This window comes from Malurus melanocephalus, unplaced genomic scaffold (genome assembly GCF_030028575.1).
Source record: "Malurus melanocephalus ecotype Western Australia unplaced genomic scaffold, MMel_1.1 scaffold_611, whole genome shotgun sequence".
NCBI classification, from domain to species: domain Eukaryota; kingdom Metazoa; phylum Chordata; class Aves; order Passeriformes; family Maluridae; genus Malurus; species Malurus melanocephalus.
Window position 1 is genome coordinate 284790 of NW_026623843.1, and position 17415 is coordinate 302204.

Genomic DNA, 17415 nt, shown 5'->3' on the forward strand with positions numbered 1-17415 from the left:
AAAAAAAAAAAAAAAAAAAAAAAAAAAAAAAAAAAAAAAAAAAAAAAAAAAAAAAAAAAAAAAAGAAATAAAGGAAATAAAAGCCCCGTTCCAGTGAATGTGTTTCCACAAGCAATTCAATTTTTGACTCCCCCAAGGTCAAGCGCGTGTGCTTGGTTGGAAAGGGAGGTGGGAAAAGCAGTTTCCAAGCCATAGGGTGTGGTGGGTGTGGCGGGAGAAGTGCTGTCCGTGGGGTGTGGGTGGCACTCTGCAGCCCTGGGAACCAATTCCAGGGAATCTTTGTTCCTCTGAATCCGGGGCTGCGTCACAGGGAAATGCAAGCGAGCCAGGGAAGACAATGGTGAGAAGAATTGGGTTTCTGATCACTGTGCATTTTGTTAATTAGTGAATTCAAATAGTTTTATTTTTACCAAAAACAGAATATCTTTATTCCAGTAAAGACAACTGTTGACTTGAGATATATATAAATATATATATATATATATTATTTGAATGGTTTATATCCTGTTGCTCTAACTACATAAAATGGAAACATGTTGCAAGTTGTGTCATTCCAATATACAAAATAAATGACTTTTCCCTGCATGCTGCCTGGGTATGTTGTGATTTGAMTTAAGAGTTATATTTGAATTGCCTTATTCAAAAGGTTGTATGTTACCTAACTGGGGAATGACCTGGCACTGTTCATCACATTACATGTGTACTTGATGCTGTGTTATGTCAAATTCAGATGAGTTGTCTGTCATCTATGTATTTTGTGGGAGACCTTTTATCTTGTTAAACTGTGATATGTAAACCTTCATTGCCTGAAATAGTCACAGTTGTATAAATCAGTGTCTTCAGCTGTTTTCCTAATTTTAACACAATTCCTAACACAAAATATAGATGTTTGTAAATTCTTCATTCATTTGGTCTATYTTTATGTGCGAGGCTTTTTTTAATCTGGCAAAGCCGTAAGATAAGGCAGCATCCCCGGAATTTTTCAATCACCGCTCAGCTACATTTCTGTCCCTCGGCAAGAGGCAACAACCAATTTTCAGCAGCAGCCACAATTGGCATTGGGGATGTCTGTTTATTGCCATTATCTCTCCTGGCTCGSATGGGCCATTATCACTGCAGAACGCGATGATTAATGACAAGCCAGACGCGACACTTCTGCAGCGACACCGGCTGGGTGGAGAGGGAGAGGGTGGGGGTCCCTGCAGGCACAGTGCGGCCAGGAAACAGCTCCTTTTGGGGAACAGAGCCCCAAAATCCCATCTCCAGCTGGCAGACGACTGCGGCATTTCTGGAAATTCCGCCCCGCATGCCGAAAATCCCSACTGAAACAGGTGTTGGGATMRTTCAAACATTCCATCCAGAGTCAGMCGCGGTCCCTGCTCAGCTGTGCAGGTGCCACATCACCCTGAACACAGGTAGCAGGAATGTCGCTGGGGCACAAAGCACGCCGAGGCGCCTCAGCCGGGCTGTGAAAGCCCCCACTGTGTTCCTCCACCCTTCCCAATTTGGGCTGCAAACGAAACGCTTTGTGTCTAGTATCCATAAGAAACACATGGCCAGAGAAAAAGAATTCCTAGAGCAGGGCAAGCTGGGGTCCAGGGCTATTGAGTCACTTCCCGGGGCTTCGAGTGCGAAAAAAATGCCCGTCCCATCCACAAACGCACCTCACTTTATTTTTGGGGTTTTTTTTTCTCCATTCAGTTTTGACATGTTTCAGGTTGAAGGCTGTCAAAAGGGGAAAACGCAATGGGAAGGGCTGGGGTAGCACGGGGAGGAGGCTGCCAGAAGCAGCGCGGTGCAGCACCCCGCAAACGGCCCAGAGCACTGGGGAAAACAGGCTTGYTAGGGACAAGCGTGCGGTAAAAATTCTGATTTTGGCTTTAACCAAAAAAACTGGGGGGGGGGGTCACTATAAAACAGGCAGAAGAATCTGTAGGCAGCTTTGTGCTCCTTGAACTGTTCTGTCACYTGYGTGGCAGTTTAGGATTTTCTCTTGCAGTGCTGCAACAGAAACCCAGCAAATATCACTGACCTCTCAGTTCAGCAGGAGGATGGAAACTGAGGCTTCTCCCATGAGCTTCCACAGGGAAAAGTCTAAAGAAGGGGCTGGGCTCACACTSTCACCTCAGAGCAAGCAGGTTAGAAGTGTTCTGTGCTGCAAGGCCAGGGTGACAGGGCTCTGATTTTGGCTTTAACCAAAAAAACTGGGGTGGGGGGGGGTGGGGTGTCACAGTGTGACCCCAAACGTGTCACCCGCGGGGGTCGGTGTCACCCACGGGCGGGGACAGCGGCACAGCTCAGCGCGGGTAACAGGGGGCGTGGTCCCGCAATGCCCCGCCCCTCGTCTCCCATTGGCTGCGGCCGGCCCCGCCCCTGCCGCCATTGGCTGTTGCGCGGGCGGGTTTCCCGCGCTCGGGCGGGCGCGATGGCGGCGGAGCGGGCAATGGAGCTGGTGCGGGAACTGCACCGCGCCGCCGGCGGGCACCTCCCGCCCTTCCGGGTGAGCGGGCACCGGGACACCGGGAGCACCGGGGACACCGGGACACCGGGAGCACCGGGAGCACCGGGACACCGGGAATAGCGGGGACAGCGGGGTGGGCCCCGCTCTCACTGAATGAATGTGTCCGCTGTTGCAGACGGACGTGCTGCGGCAGGCGCTGGAGGAGATGCGGGCGCTGTACGAGCGGAACCAGGCGGATGTGTGAGTTGGGCTCCTGGTCCCGGCGTGTCTCCCGGCCCGCAGCTCTCCTTCTACGCCTCTTTCTCATCATACTCTAGGTCCGAAGCGAAGTCGGGACGGACAGATCTGATTTTCCTCATCCGGTTCCGGCACTGCTGCCTGCTCCGGAATCAGCGCTGCCTCCTGGCTTATCTGTGAGTGCGGCGGGCGCAGGCGGGGGCTGCTGCCTCCTTTTTGCCATCTCCAGGGTCCCCAGGGACAGCAGTGGAGCTGGTTCTCCTTGTGTTCATTGCTGGTACTACCACAAAGAGAAGGCTCTGCTTCCTGCTGCTCTTTAAAAGTTTAGATGATTTTAAAAAGTAAAACGTTTCAGTGCTGCCTGGGGATGTTGCCAGCACTCACCTCAGCAGAGTTTTTGGGTTTGCCCCATTTCTTCCCCTAGGTACGACCGGCTGCTGCGGATCCGAGCACTGAGGTGGGAGTATGGCAGCGTTCTGCCCAACACCATCCAGTTCCACATGTCAGCTGAGGAAGTGAGTCAGCCTTGCTTCAAACCCTTCCCCTCTTTCCATTTATTCCTCCTGATGGATTATTTAGAGCARTCARAAYTGGGTAGTATTTTYATATAAACGTGACATTTAACATGCMTTTYTGTAAGTAATTTTTTTGTGTATTYATTGTGTATGGGTAYAAMCCTRTTAATKYCCACAGGTGGAGTGGTTCAGTCGGTACAAAAAGTCTCTGGCTACCTACATGAAGTCAGTAGGAGGAGAGGAGGGACTGGACCTCACACAGGACATTAAACCTCCTAAAAGCCTGTACATTGAGGTAAGTGCATGATTTCTGGTTTCTGTCTGTGAATAAACCTTTTCCTGACCATCTCTTTTCAAGCATTTCATCCCCATCCCAAATCTGCTCATCAAGAAAAGCCTTTGAGAGCACCAAAGCTTTCACAGGCATCTTTTACTCTGCCTACCAGTATTTTACTCCTTCTACCAAGAGCACAAATTATGTTGAAAGATGGCATTTCTGGTCTGCAGGGAGTTTGTGGTGGGGTGGGTTGTTATCCAGTAAGAAGTTTTTGCAGAAACTTAACTAACTAAATCAACTGGAAACACGTTCCCCCTGTCACCTGGGGGGACTGTGGGTTTTTTTTTCCCAATGGACTCTTGACAGAGCTGTGTTCCCACTTTGCAGGTGCGGTGTTTAAAGGACCATGGGGAATTTGAGATTGATGATGGCACTACCATCCTGTTGAAGAAGAACAGCCAGGTACCTGTGACACGAGTGTGGTCTGTTCTCTTCCTTCCCCTTCACTCCAGTGACATCTCCCTGCTTATCCTGGCCTTGCAGCACGTCCCAGTCCTTTCATATACTGCAAGCTGTGTGCATGGTCCAGGCTGCAGCTCATGGTGCCGTGAGGCACTGGATTTACAGCACAACAAACAGAGCTGGTTGTGTGCAGCAACAAATTTAACAAATTCAAGGAGGGTTTTTGTGTGTTTCTGTGCAGCATTTTTTGCCCCGATGGAAATGTGAGCAGTTAATCAGACAAGGAGTCCTGGAGCACGTTCTGTCCTAAGGGTGCAGAACAGAAGGGACACTCTGCCTTGGTGGCCTGCCCACGATGGGGACCAAACTTTGGTGTGTGCAGGACTTCAGACACCTCAGTATTTCTGCAGAGGCACCCTGTCACTCCTCCTAACAGCCTTTGGTGCCTTAAAACCACATTGGTCAGCTCCTCATGAGCATGGGGTGCATAGTGGTAATGGARCAATCCAGGATAGTGGGGAGGAGGCACTATCCAAGCCCCATAACCAGGGTTTGTGAATGCATTTTTGTCTGGAGTAGTTCATGCTGTTCATGGGAGTAAGACACCAGCTGACTGGGCTCTACAAGCCAGGAAAGCTCTGTGGCTGCAAAATAAAGAATTGCTTCAATCTCTTGGGTTTTAAGAGTTAATGTGGTGGTGTTCATTCAGCACTCTAATCTCCAGCCAAACCCATCTCGATCCTGCAGTGTGATGTTATTTAAGTMTCTCAGTGGAACTGCTCCTCCAAGTGTCAGATAAGGCTGCACAAGCTGCTTTCCAGGATTAGTCTCATCTCCCATCAGAGCCCCATAGAAGTTGTTTCTTGAGGTGCTGTGTGAATGATCATTACAGACTGGGCCATGGGCCTGGGTTTCTCCAGTGTGCTTGGGCTGTGCCTYTGTTTCTCTGAAGAATCTCCTATCCCAGAGCACTGGTCTGGCAAGGCCTGGGGCTGTTTGGAGTAGCGGTGGGAAAGGGAGCAGAGGGTTTTAAGGATTCCCGACAGCACAAAAGCAGAACAAGGCTGAAGAGCTGCTTTCTCTGTGTGGTTTTTCTAATGGAGCAGCTCAGCTCTTGCACAGTGTCAGAATATTTGCAAAAGTATCAGCCCTAGGTAAGGCTAGAGGTTTGCTTGGGCCCCAACCCAGACTGGAGCTGAAAAAGCAAATGGAAGAATGCAGGAACAGGATAAATGCCTGGGGCACCATGGCATCACTCAGTTCTGCTCMCTGCAGAGACAACAGTCTGGTTGGTTTTGGATCCCAGGCTCAGGCTCTAAGAGGGCCAGAGTCTTTCCAGACCCTGAGAACAGCTCAGCAGAGGAGTAAAAGTTCAGCAACTGGTGGGGAAGGTTATTGAAATACAGAGCAGACTGGGCATGGCAGGAGGTGCTGCAACATCACAAACATTTTAATGCCACAACAGAGCTTTCCTGCTCAGAGTGAGCCAGGCACAGGGACCTGCAAGCCCTTCTGCCCTGGCTTTTGAGGTGTAACTGTGGCTCCAACATCAACCATCTCCAAAGAGGGAGCACCTGCATCATCACCAAACACTGTGCCAAAGAAAACCATGAGAGATGGCTGCCCTGAGACAGACCTGACATAACAGCACACTGCCACTGAGAAAGGCACCAAGGCTGCTGCTTTCAGCTGGAAAATGCASCTATCTGCAGGACAAATTTCCTTAAAGGGCTCTGGGTTCCCCATCTTCTGTTTTCTGCACAGGAAAATCCTGGCAAGACCAGAGAGGACAAGGCTGATTTCCCAACCCAGCCATACCTCCTGTTCCACACCTGACCAACAACCTGGCCAGGACCAGGGGCTGCCACTGCAGATRTCCCATCACCCACTCAGAGATGCTGGTGTGATTTTTGCAATAAGCTGCTTCAGAGCTGAGGCTTGCTCCTCCAGCAGCTGGTTCTTTTCCTCCATGCTTTTCTGCTTCAGCTCAGCAGCCTGCAGGGCCATTGCAAACCTCCTGTTCTCCCCACGGAGCTCTTCAATCAGCAGTTTGTTCCTGGAGAGCTGGGCCTGGAGCAGGGACAGGAGGTTCAGTTCAGCATCCCATGCAGGGGTACGAGATGGGCAGGGTCACACAGGACTGGCCCCTCTTGCTCTCACCTGGGCATCTCTGAGCTGAGCTGCCCTCTCTGCCAGCACAGCTTCAGCATTCCTCAGACTGTGCTCCAGCCCCTCTGCCTGCTCCACAGCTGCCTGCAGCAGATGCTCATGTTCCTCCTGCAGTGGGCAACAAAGCCTGTCYTTGAGTTGTCCCAGCACTCTGCTGGCCTCTGGCAACCCTAAGCTTGTACAATTCCCCAGCACCCTGTTCACAGACCCTCACATCAGAGGTGCAGCATACAAAGAGCAGTAGGACARATGTCTGGAGCAGTGCAACCTTCCCTCTGTCTGCACCCAACCAGTTTTAAGACAAGGCACAGATTTTCCAGTGATATTGTCTATAAAAATAAGCCATTGGCCTCCCCTCACCCAATGTCCAAGAAGAGGTATCGTCTCCTTGGATGCAGTCCTTGTGTGTGCTCATTATAATTCCTTAGGTTATAATTTGGTTTTTTTGCCCAGAAGACAAACTCACAACCCAACAGCTGGTTGCTCAGTGTCCCAGAGATAAACACACCTTTTTGAGTGCAGGGCAGTGACTGGGTTCATGAAAAATTAAAGTTGAATTTGAAGGTAAGTACATTTTCCATGTGGGTWTTTTATGCACAGCATCTCCCACCCAAACCTGTGGTGGATTCAAGCACAGGCAGTGTTCCCTTCACAGCACCCTTGGCTGAGCTGCAATTCCCTCYTTACCTGGGTCCTGAGCAGCTGCCTGCACGTTTGCTCAGCCTGCTGCTGGAGGCTCTCCTGGAGCTGCTGAGTCTTGCACTGTTCCTCTCTCAAGGTGTTTTGCAGCTGCTCAAACTGCTGCTTTGGCACCATGYTGTTGATCTGGGCCTTGGCCTGCTGCAGCTGCAGGGCGTGCTGGCTCTGGGCCAGGCTCAGGCTTGCTTTGGCTTCCAAAAGCTGTAACACAGAGAGGTTGACAGCTGGTTACAGCTTTGAGCCAACAGTGGGACAGGCCCAGGGTGTGTTTTGGGTGAGAGGAGAGGTTATGCAGCACCCTCAGCCCTTGTCTCAGCTCTCACAGTAGAGCTGCAGGACCATGGGTGCTCACTGGGCAGCCTGCAAGGCAAGGGATTGAGGGGATTGAGAGCTGCAGAAGGAGAAACAGAGACCCTCTGCTGAGAAATGCTACCCTTGGTGAGCAGTGAGCAGCAGGAGTTGCTGGAGGGATCCTCTGGGAGGGAATCCCAGCACCAAGGGCCACAARGGCAAGAGATGGGATTTCACAGGGGCAGCTGCAAGCAAGGACTGTCCCCAGCTGCACCAAACTGGCTTTGGCCATATCTGAGCAGGAGGGACAATCCTCTGTCCACACAAAGAGGGAAAGGACAGCTTTGTTCTGACTGGGGAAGGTGTCCAGCACAGCCCACACCAACATCCCAGAGGCCACTCAGCAGCCTGCCACCAAATGAAGGACACCCACCTTTTCCTGCGAGGCCTGGAGCTGCTGCTGGAGCAGCTCCATCTCCATCCAACATGCTGCATGCTGCTGGTGGTGCTCCAGCCTTGCAGCAATCTCTGCTCCTTGCAGCCACTCAGCCTTCACAAGCCTCTGGGCAGTGCCAGGGYCATCCTTGTGCTCAGGGGGTTCACAGCCCAGCTGATGCCTCTTGAAATCTGGGTGAGAGAGCTCCTCCTTGCCCTTCTCACTCTGAAAAGGTTGAGAGAAAAAAAACAAAACACAAATCATGCAAAGAGGCAACAAAGACTGACACGTCCAACATGTGAGCATGGGGGTTTGATTCTGGGAGTGAGAAAAATCAGAATGAAAGCAGTCAGTCATTAAAGACTTTCCATTCTGTAAGACCTTCAGTGGCTTTTGTCGCATGAATTTTTACTGCTTTACAAGTTATAAGATGAAGGGGGTTCTTTAAAGCAAGACTGGGTCTGAACGTTTGAAATAAACACTTTTCCTCTCCTCTATGAGCAGGTGCAGTTTGTGTTGCTCTAAATCCTTCAGCCAAGAGCCTGTCAGTTGGRGTTCATGGTTTCTTACTCTTAACTCTTAACCTTCTCTCTACCCAACTCATTCCCATGTTTCCTGCTGGGAAGAGGGATATGATCAACCTCAGGCCAGAGAGCAGCAAAGCACAGYCCCCACGAGGAGAGCCCTGTTTTGGGTATCCCACATCTGGTTTTGACCTGCAGCAGGAAGCAAAGCCAAGCCAAAACAGATATGGCCCTGAATTGATCCAGGACTGAGTCAAGGTGTCTCTGCCCCAAGAGGTGACTCAGCCCAGTCAGTAAAAGACATAACAGCTTTTGCATTTGTCTACTTGTGCTCAGCAATATTTATTAATTGGAAGTATCCTAGTTCATAGTCCACTTCATGTTACTACTGCAATAGTAACAGGGCAGAACAAAGCTGCTGTCAGAAAATCCAGAGAGAACACAACTGCTGTTAGTGTTCTGCACCATCGTGGTGTTAAGCAATGTTGTCTCTCACAAGGCATCTGAGTTGTTTTTTTTTTTTCAGCATCTTAGCTCTGCAAACGGCCTTGGCACTCAAACCTCACACTCTTGAGCTCTGGGTTCATTTTCCAACTACTGCATGACATCTTTGAGCTGCATCAGCTCCAGTTTAAACCTGTTCCTTTTCCTCTCCAGCTCTATTTTGACAGCTTGAATGTCATGTTTCCTCCCATGCTGTTACACCACTTTGTCTCCCGGAGCTTTTTTCCTCCTCTTCCCACCCTGCAGGTCAGCTCTATGTGCTGAGATGCTGCTCTGTCTGCTGTGTGAAGGCATTTAACTCTGCCTCCTTCCCAAGCACATCCTCTTGTCTGTCAAGATTCCATTTCTCCCTGACAAATGATTCCCACTTTGGCTCCAGCTTCTAGATTGGACAGGCCATTTGTTACAACAAACATCTGCACTGTCTGCACTGCTCTGTCCATCACACCGTTTTTCATTTCTTCTCTGTCCCTTTGGTGAGGAATTTGCAACACAAGATTTTGGTCTACCTGCTCATCTGAGTCTTAGGGGATCAGCTTCTTTCCCCCCAGAGGACAGCCCTTCAGACACTTTGTCCCACTCTCTCTGCATTTCATCCTGATCCCTTTTYAATCTTCTCCCATTTCATCCTGGTGCCTTTTGAATCTTTTTATACACAACAGCCAGCATTTCACACATCTTGGCTTGTTCACCATTAACCTTTTCTTACAATTTTAGCTGCCTCTGCTTCCACAGAGACTTGGTCTTTTTTCTTAYGCTTCCACTGCTGCATCTTTCCTAAATACAAAAACCCTTTTGCTGGTCTGGGTTTGATATCACAGCTTGAAAAGCCCAGCCAGCCTCTGAATGTACATTTGCTGGAGATGCARCACAAAAGGGTTTTTATGTTGCAAAGTCAAGGCAATTTGTTAAACTTTACACAAAGTTCCCGCACTTTTTGCACTTCTCAAAGACTCACAGCCATTACATCTTTTCCAGCAACTCTGAAAGCTCCYCTCTGCAGTCAGTCCATCTGCCATTCACCAGAGATAAAACAGCTTAAATGCCTTGTATTCCTGTTATTTGGGTTTGTTTTCCTGGTACACCACAGATCTCAGCCAAGTCACCTCCTTTCTCCCTCACCTACCCCACATCTCACCCTAAAACAGGGATAATGACCTAGCAAAATCCTCTGCTYRTGTATTGCCAAGGGGAACTSTGCTCCCAAAGGGAGACACAGCAGRRAAGAGGCAGGAGGAAAGGAARATAARCAGTCAYCCAGTGACAACCTCATTCTTTCAAATGCCAGTCTGTTTTGGGCTATAGAGAAAAATTTAAGACACTTTTTACTGCTTTTAAGATAGCAAGTTGTGATCATCTAGCAAGTAGAGGCAGKTTTGCCAAAGGCCAGGGCATCATCTGCACTGTTCCTCATATCCTTCCTCCACTGCAGAGTGGTTCCTTGTCAGGATGTGGGGATGAGAAGCTGCTGCTCCCCACAGCTCCCCTGTGAACACCAGAAACTCCAGGATTTGATGTGCACAAAGCAGGCAGAAGAATCTGTAGGCAGCTTTGTGCTCCTTGAACTGTTCTGTCACCTGTGTAGCAGTTTAGGATTTTCTCTTGCAGTGCTGGAACAGAAACCCAGCAAATATCACTGACCTCTCAGTTCAGCAGGAGGAGTAAACRTGGAAACTGAGGCTTCTCCCATGAGCTTCCACAGGGAAAAGTCTAAAGAAGGGGCTGGGCTCACACTCTCACCTCAGAGCAAGCAGGTAAGAAGTGTGCTGCAAGGCCAGGGTGACAGGGCTCTGATACAGCCCATGCCATCAGGAGACACCTGGCTGCTTCACCTCTAGGTGATGTCCCTGATGTCACTGTGACAGCAACACTCAGATATCTGGCTCCCCACAAGACCCACACAAACATTTCATAAGGTCACAGCGATTTCCACAAAGCCTTTGCAGCCAGTGAGTGCTCCAAACCCTCCCACCAGCTGAGACAGGCTGGAGAAACACATAAAATAACCCCACACAAAGTGATGAGGCACCACCCTGCTCCCCAACGTCAGTTCTCTCTCCTGCAACCCTACTGGAGCAGGAGTCTCACCAGTCATCCTGCAGCAGCTTTGTGAGCAGGCAGGACATCTCTCCCCACCCCACTCACCTCAGTTTCCAGCTGCACCTTCAGGTCCTGCAGCTGCTCTTGGAGCTGCTCCACTGGGAGTGACATCTCTGTGAACACAGAAGTAGGAAAAAGAGGGCTTGGAGAGGGGTGTGTTGGCAGAGAGGAACCCTGTGAGGACAGGGCTACAAGACAGGACTGATCAGAAKGGCTGCAGCTTCATCCAGTCCATACAACCCCAAAAACTAGAGACTGCCCCTCTATCTGGCAACCAGTCCCAGGSCTGCATCAGCCCACTTGGCCAGAAGCTTTTATCTAATGCTCAACTTGAATCTTCCAACCACAGTTTGGGAAAACTTCCTTTCTCACATTGTGTTTCCTCAACATCCTCAACAGTGAAAATCTGCCTGTTCACCCACAGCTGCCWAGTTCACAGGTTACCATCACCAACACTCGAGCTGGAAAAGCCTCCTTTCCTCCTCCTCCCCACCACCCATCTCCTTCTTCCCTCCCATGGCTGCCCAGTACCAGAACTGACAGCAGCAGCTCAGGCACAACAATCCTCCCCACGTTCCCACATAAACTTGGATCCAGAGGGAATTTAGTTCTTGCTGAGAAGGTGGGCACTGAGCCCTCATGCACATTACCTGCTGCTGGCAGCCCTCCCTCAGCCCTGCTGTCCTGCAGCCTGTGCAGCTCCCTTCGCAGCGCTGTGTTCTGCTCGTACAGCACCTGAAACAAACCCTGCTCAGGACACASGACASAGCATGGACAGCCTCCCCCAGCCCCAGCACAGGGGGAATTTTCTTCCTTCCCAAGCAAAGGCAGGCATGAGAAGAACATCTGGAAAAGTCAAAGAAGAACTACAGCCCCCAGACTACAAAGACCACCACTTGTGGACACTCTAAACCACAAATCAACTGCTCCTGAATGCAAAAGCACACAAAATCAGGGGGTTTTTGCAGACACCTCAGAGGGTTAGGCCTCCTGACACCCTCCTGACCTAAACAACCATTGCTATATTCCAACACATAAGAAACATCATGATTTCAGCACAAGCCCAGAGGTTTGTGTTTACATCCTCAAGATTCTCCCGTGGGCATGCAGGATGGCCAACAAGTACTACTCTATGCAGACAAGGCAACCAGCTTTATTTACACGGGAGGAAGGCCCACAGGCCTCTGGGAGGGAACATTTACAGGTTGCAGAAGGAATAAAACAGGCTAAGAAGGTGCTGATCCCATGGGAAGCACAGCACGAGGCTGGAAGCAACAACATACAAGGCATCCTGCCTTTTTCTGGACCATATACTTTGAACAGATACCAAATTACATCCCACATCCTGCCACCCAGGAAACTGATGCAAGAGACTATGAACTAGGATACTTCCAATTAATAAATATTACTGAGCAGGTGCACACAAATGCAAACCCAGTTTGTTTCAGCTCCATTCTAAACAGGAAGRGGGAGGCTGACAGCATTCAGCAAGGGTAAAGGATAAACCCGAGTGGGTGCCTTCACAGGGGCAGCTGAAGCCTGAAGGCCAAACCTCTCCATCCATCAGCATTCCCATGAACAACTCTGGGGCTGCTCAACGGGAGGAAAAATTGCAGCAGYGAGCATATTCAACCCTCTGGTGCCACCTGGAGCAATGCTGCAYCAGATAAAGCTCCAGAACCTTCGCCTTTAATTACAGGTTCAGGAGGGGCTGCCTGATGCATCCATGGAATGGCTTTGCTGAGAGTCTCCATTTCAGCCCTTACTGGGGGGATGTGTGTCCCCACAGCACTTGGGAACAGAGGGGCAATGTGACAAGCACAGGACTCGAAGAACAGAGCACCCAGCAACTCACAACATGCAAGATACACAAGTTACTTAAAAATGGGAGAAAGGAAACAGATGTTGTGCTCATGCCCCAGAGAGTCCCAAGCCCTGGGAGGGAGCACAACACTGCAGCAGATACAATACACACAGCACCAATTCTTGGACCACACACACACACACACACACACACCAGATATCTGGACTGGCTCACCTTGACTCTCTAGCAGAGTCCAGCAGGAACAAGTTTTGTTGGGTGTTTTAAAGTGGGGGCAAGGAGAAGGGAAGTGAAAAACAAAAAGATAGAAGACTTTAGCTGGTAACATGCTTCCCAAATAAGGAGAACAGCTTTCTCCTTGTGCTCAAGAAGTCCAGGAACAGAGGCACATGGCTCCCTAACAAAATAGTCCTTGGATGTGGGCAGGAAGGCATTTATGATCCACTGCCATGCCCAAATCTCACCAAGGCAAACAAYCCATTTTGTAGGAGGGCTTCAGGAGTGAGGAGCCAGGTCTCTGAGCAAGGCAAGAGGGATCCCTCTGCCCCCTTGCACTCCCCCAGAGCAGAGTGCCCAAGAGATGTGCTGCAGAGAGCAGCACTGTCACATCAGCACTGCTGGAGAGCTCTCCACACGTACCTGGCACTGCCGCTYGTACTCCAGGACAATCTCAGCAAAGTGCTCGTTCTGTGTCAGGAACTCTGGGCTGTGGGGCTCCCCCTGCTCCAGCTGCACAAGCACAAGGAAACACTTCTCATCAASAGAATTATCACCTCTGCAAATGGAGAGTCCAAAGCTCTACAAAATCACTGGTGCTACACCCACAGATTCAACAGCAGACTCCCTACAGGATCCATCACCTGTGGGGTGGTCAGAAAGAGGAGGAAAAACATTTTTCTCCACATGTGAGATACCAAAATACAGGCAGGTTATTCCATGTAACAAGATTGCAGACTCATTTCTTTTCCCAGATTCATTTTAGGAGTGGAAAATACTAAAACAAACCCTTTAATTCAACATTAGTGAAAAAATAAAACTCTTCTGGAAACCAAACTCCAAAGTTTTCACTTGCAGATTGCAGATCTGTAGAATTCTCTACAACTGCAAACTTTCCTCACCCCCCCCTTTTTTTTTTTTTCCCCAAGCTTTCCAGGTTGTCATTAATGTGCAGGAGAGATCACAGAAGGGGAGATCATAGCAACTGATCCAAAACATGCAAGATCAATTTTTTTAAGAGCTTCTGAAAAGTTTCTATTTAACTGCAACAGAGAAAGGTTACCTTATCCTTCACAATGTGGTTGAGTTCTTTTTGCAGCTCCAACACCATTTCCTCAGAGGCTGACAGTTTCTCAGCCATCTCTGTGACCTTGTTTTGCAGCTGTGTGTTCTCCTGCAGATAAAATGAAGATTTTCTTGATGCAGCAGGTCCTGACACGGCAGGATGGGTTTATCAGGTCCTCAGCAGGAAGCTGTAAAACAACTGGCACATCAGCATGCCAAAAACAGCACAGCTCCCAGGACACCCTGGACAAAGGCAGCAAGGCCTGTGCTATCTCCATCTGTATTCTGCACAGCAAGGCCTGTGCTATCTCCATCTGTATTCTGCACTGAACAGAACTGGGGTAATCCCAGCATGCAGACACCATCACCTTTGCTTTTGGCATGGTTCCTGGCACAATTTTAGCTTTGGTTTTCAGGTGTTACCAAGGGCTAAACCACTCCCAAAAGACAACAGATCCATTTGATAATGTCATGGCAAGGTAACAGGCTCTGCATTTAATGCAATAGTATGGATGTGGCTGATGCTTCTTCTGCACAAAATTCCCATCCTTCCCAACAACACCAACATGAACCATCTATATTTGTCACCACCTCTGCTTTGCTGCCCCTGAAGGAGCAAAGATGTTTGATCCAGGGCAGTTTTACTTACCTTCATCACATGGTTCAGTCTCCCTTGCAGGCTGGCCTCTTTGCCCTGRAGGAGACGTGTATCAGCCTCCAGCTTCACCTGGTGACTCACTGCTTGCTGCAAGAGCAGCTCTTTTGCCTCTATTTCTGCCTGAAAATCCCTGGGGGGAGAAAAGCAGCACAGCTGGCACAGATRGAGCATATTCCTGGATAGCCACAAAGTACAGACAAAGCAGGAGATGAGAGCTGGATTGGAAGGATGCTGAGACCATGGTGTGTGGAGGGGGGCCTTCAAGGATTTTCCTGCCATTGACACGTTGGCAAAACAAGTGAGAGATTCAAAAGAGAGACTGGGATGAAAGGGAGAGGCTGTGGGCACATTTTCYCCACCCCAGCAAAAGAACCCCTCCTACCTGAGCTTGCCCTGGGTGTGCTCCAGGGCAATGTACTGCTCATCCAGCTCCCTGCCCAGCTGCAGGCAGTGTCTCTCTGCTTTCTCCAGACTGAGCCTCGCCTTGTCCCTCTCCCTGGCGATCTGCCTCACCTGGATCCTGCAGACACAACCAGGAGGGGGTTAAGAGACCCCACATGCACCCCACAGAGCAGCAGGGAGCTCACCCTCACCAGAGGCACTGCAGTTTGTATCCATAGGAGGTGACAGCTGCGTGCTGAAGGGCACTCCTGGGGACCATGAGTGTGTTGTCCAAAGCTGCAGGCAGCCCTGCCAGGCTCACCAGCTCCACCTCTGCAAGAGCAGCACARACTGAGATCAATTCCTCCCTCTTCTAACAGTTCCAACAGGATTTCTGTAGTTGCACCATCTGACCCTCCTCCAGTCTTTCAGAGATGCCCTCAAATCTCACAAATAAGCCTAGATCACATCCATCCCAGATTTCTCCCAGACTTGGGGTGACCAAACCCATCCTAAACCTCACTGCAAATGCTTCTCCCACCCCAGGCAGTTGCTCACTTTACCCACCACCACTGATCCAAGCAGCACCAGGGACCCTGAGGATCTCCTCTAAATTCTTCCARGTGGCAATGACAAGTTGAGGCTTGGCAAATCCAGAGCCTTTTTTGATGCTGGAGAAGTGATGTGGGCCCAGGTAGCTTGGCCAGGAGGACAGGCTGCTTCCCTGAGTGCTCCCCTCTGATGCTGAGGAAAAAAAAAAAAACAGCAGGGATAAGTCAGTGGAGCCAAACTGGCAGAGGAAAACTGCTGGKTTTTGATACCAAAAGGAAACTTCAGAGACCAAATCAATACTGAAGAACAATTTAGAAACAACCCCAAGCTRCCAGGAGGGAAATGTCCTGAGCAGCCCTACAAAGAGCAGATTTGCAGGCATGACCATTGTTTGGTGTCACTGCTAACCCATCAACACCCAGTATCCACAGAAAGACCAACTGAAAGTTACATGGCTTACAGGGTCTTGTGAAAACTATCAGATGGGGAGTGCCAGCCAACATTTTGTTTGACCAAAAGGCAGAATGCAGAAAGCTGATACAGAACTCCTAGCATCTCCWAAGGCACCAGTTTCACACCAGATTTGGTAGAAGCCTATCTTGAGAGAGCTGTTACCTCAAAGTCTTCAGCCAGAAGAACCTGAAATAATTCTTTTTTTTTGCTCAGGATCCTGGATGGAGCTGTCCCGGCTGTCAGGGTAGTCAGAGATTCACTTCCACCTCAGTGCATTAACGTGGAGTTACTTCAAAAGCATTTGTAWATGTCTTGCCAGTCCTTGAACTGAAAGCATTAAGAAGAAAGAAGTAATTTATATCAAACAAACGAAATATGGATGAAGCTCGTTCATGCACTAAAAAGAGGACAATCTGTGTCACATGTACATGTGAGGTGMAGAGATATTAGCACTTCTGAGGTCACTGTTAGAACTGAGGTGGAATTAGAATTTCCTCTGGTAGGATGTGCACCCTCCCATAAAAGATGATGCTCAACAGTCCTCTGTTGTTCTGTATCACCATCCCACACCAYCAAACAGGGATGGATCCTACTCAGGCAGTTCCCAAGGAAGCCTTTCAGTCACCGTGCAGTGGCTGTAGTACAGACCACACCTAAAAACCGACTGACAAGTGAAAAACTCTCCCCAGGTCACCACCCTCAGATGCCTGACTGATGTCTATGAAATCACCCCCATGTGAAAAGAAACATCTTGGCCTGAACTGTTCTCAGTAAAACCTATTTTTCAGGGAGGTAGGGTGGGGGGAAATGGATGGACAAACCTTTCTAAGTGTGACACATCTGGACTCGTGCCTGAAACTGTCCTGTGTGTAGGGAACTGGCAATGACTTACTGTTCCTTACCCAAAGGTAAATGGAAGCCACCTCACGGAGCTGCAGATCGAGGCCATCAACCAGGATCCTTTTTACAAACTCATCCCACGGAGTGCTGAGTCCTGGCTGCTAGAGAGACACTGACACACCGTGGCAAACGGGAAAACGCATCCGCAGGGATGCGGGATATTGCAGGATCGGTTCGGTTCGGCTCGGCTCGGCTCGGCTCAAATCGGATCGGATCGGATCGGCTCGGCTAGGGTCTGGTAGGCTCGGCTCAGTTCGGCTCGGCCCCTCTCGGCTTCGCTCGGCCCCGCTCGGCTTCTCTCGGCTTCACTCGGCCCCACTCGGCTTCACTCGGCTCCTCTCGGCTTCACTCGGCACCGCCTACCCCGGCCTTCACGCCCGCGCATGCGCAGACCGTGCCCAGCTCCCCGTGCAGCCTTCTGGATGCGTTTCCTGCGGTGAATTTGGAAGAGCATCGCCAGCGGGTCAGGGAGGTGATGATGCCTCTGTACTCAGCCCTGGTGAGACAATTCTGGAGTGCTGTGCCCAGTTCTGGGCTCCTTAGGGCAAGAAAGACAAGGAGCTACTGGAGAGGGTGGCAAAGATGTTTATGGGACTGGCCCATCTCTCCTGAGAAAAGGCTGAGGGAGCTGGGCCTGTTTGGAGAGGAGGAAACTGAAGTGATCTCATCAATACATACAAATATCTCAAAAGC

At 49.8% G+C, this 17415-nt stretch overlaps 2 protein-coding genes across 3 annotated transcripts; one reads left to right on the forward strand and one right to left on the reverse strand.

Moving 5' to 3' along the window:
- Positions 1 to 2384: 2384 nt before the first annotated feature.
- On the forward strand, positions 2385 to 4711 carry GINS1 (GINS complex subunit 1). The gene is made up of 7 exons (XM_057383148.1): positions 2385 to 2500; positions 2637 to 2701; positions 2779 to 2874; positions 3123 to 3213; positions 3392 to 3508; positions 3878 to 3952; positions 4194 to 4711. The coding sequence occupies exons 1-7, from the start codon at positions 2426 to 2428 to the stop codon at positions 4260 to 4262; spliced, it is 588 nt and encodes a 195-aa protein (XP_057239131.1). The 5' UTR covers positions 2385 to 2425; the 3' UTR covers positions 4263 to 4711.
- Positions 4712 to 4952: 241 nt separating this feature from the next.
- On the reverse strand, positions 4953 to 17020 carry LOC130583648 (ninein-like protein). Of its 2 annotated transcripts, none has more exons than XM_057383150.1 (14): positions 16725 to 17020; positions 15985 to 16149; positions 15385 to 15561; positions 15030 to 15150; positions 14819 to 14956; positions 14428 to 14566; positions 13777 to 13887; positions 13137 to 13226; positions 11326 to 11410; positions 10721 to 10788; positions 7545 to 7772; positions 6809 to 7021; positions 6113 to 6229; positions 4953 to 6022 (listed from the first exon to the last, which is right to left on the reverse strand). In XM_057383150.1, exons 4-14 carry the CDS (start codon positions 15095 to 15097, stop codon positions 5834 to 5836), a joined length of 1446 nt encoding a protein of 481 aa, XP_057239133.1. In that variant the 5' UTR covers positions 15098 to 15150; positions 15385 to 15561; positions 15985 to 16149; positions 16725 to 17020; the 3' UTR covers positions 4953 to 5833. The 2 variants fall into 2 exon arrangements, with proteins under 2 accessions (XP_057239133.1, XP_057239134.1); XM_057383151.1 differs by having other exon boundaries at positions 15376 to 15561.
- Between the last annotated feature and the right edge of the window lie 395 nt (positions 17021 to 17415).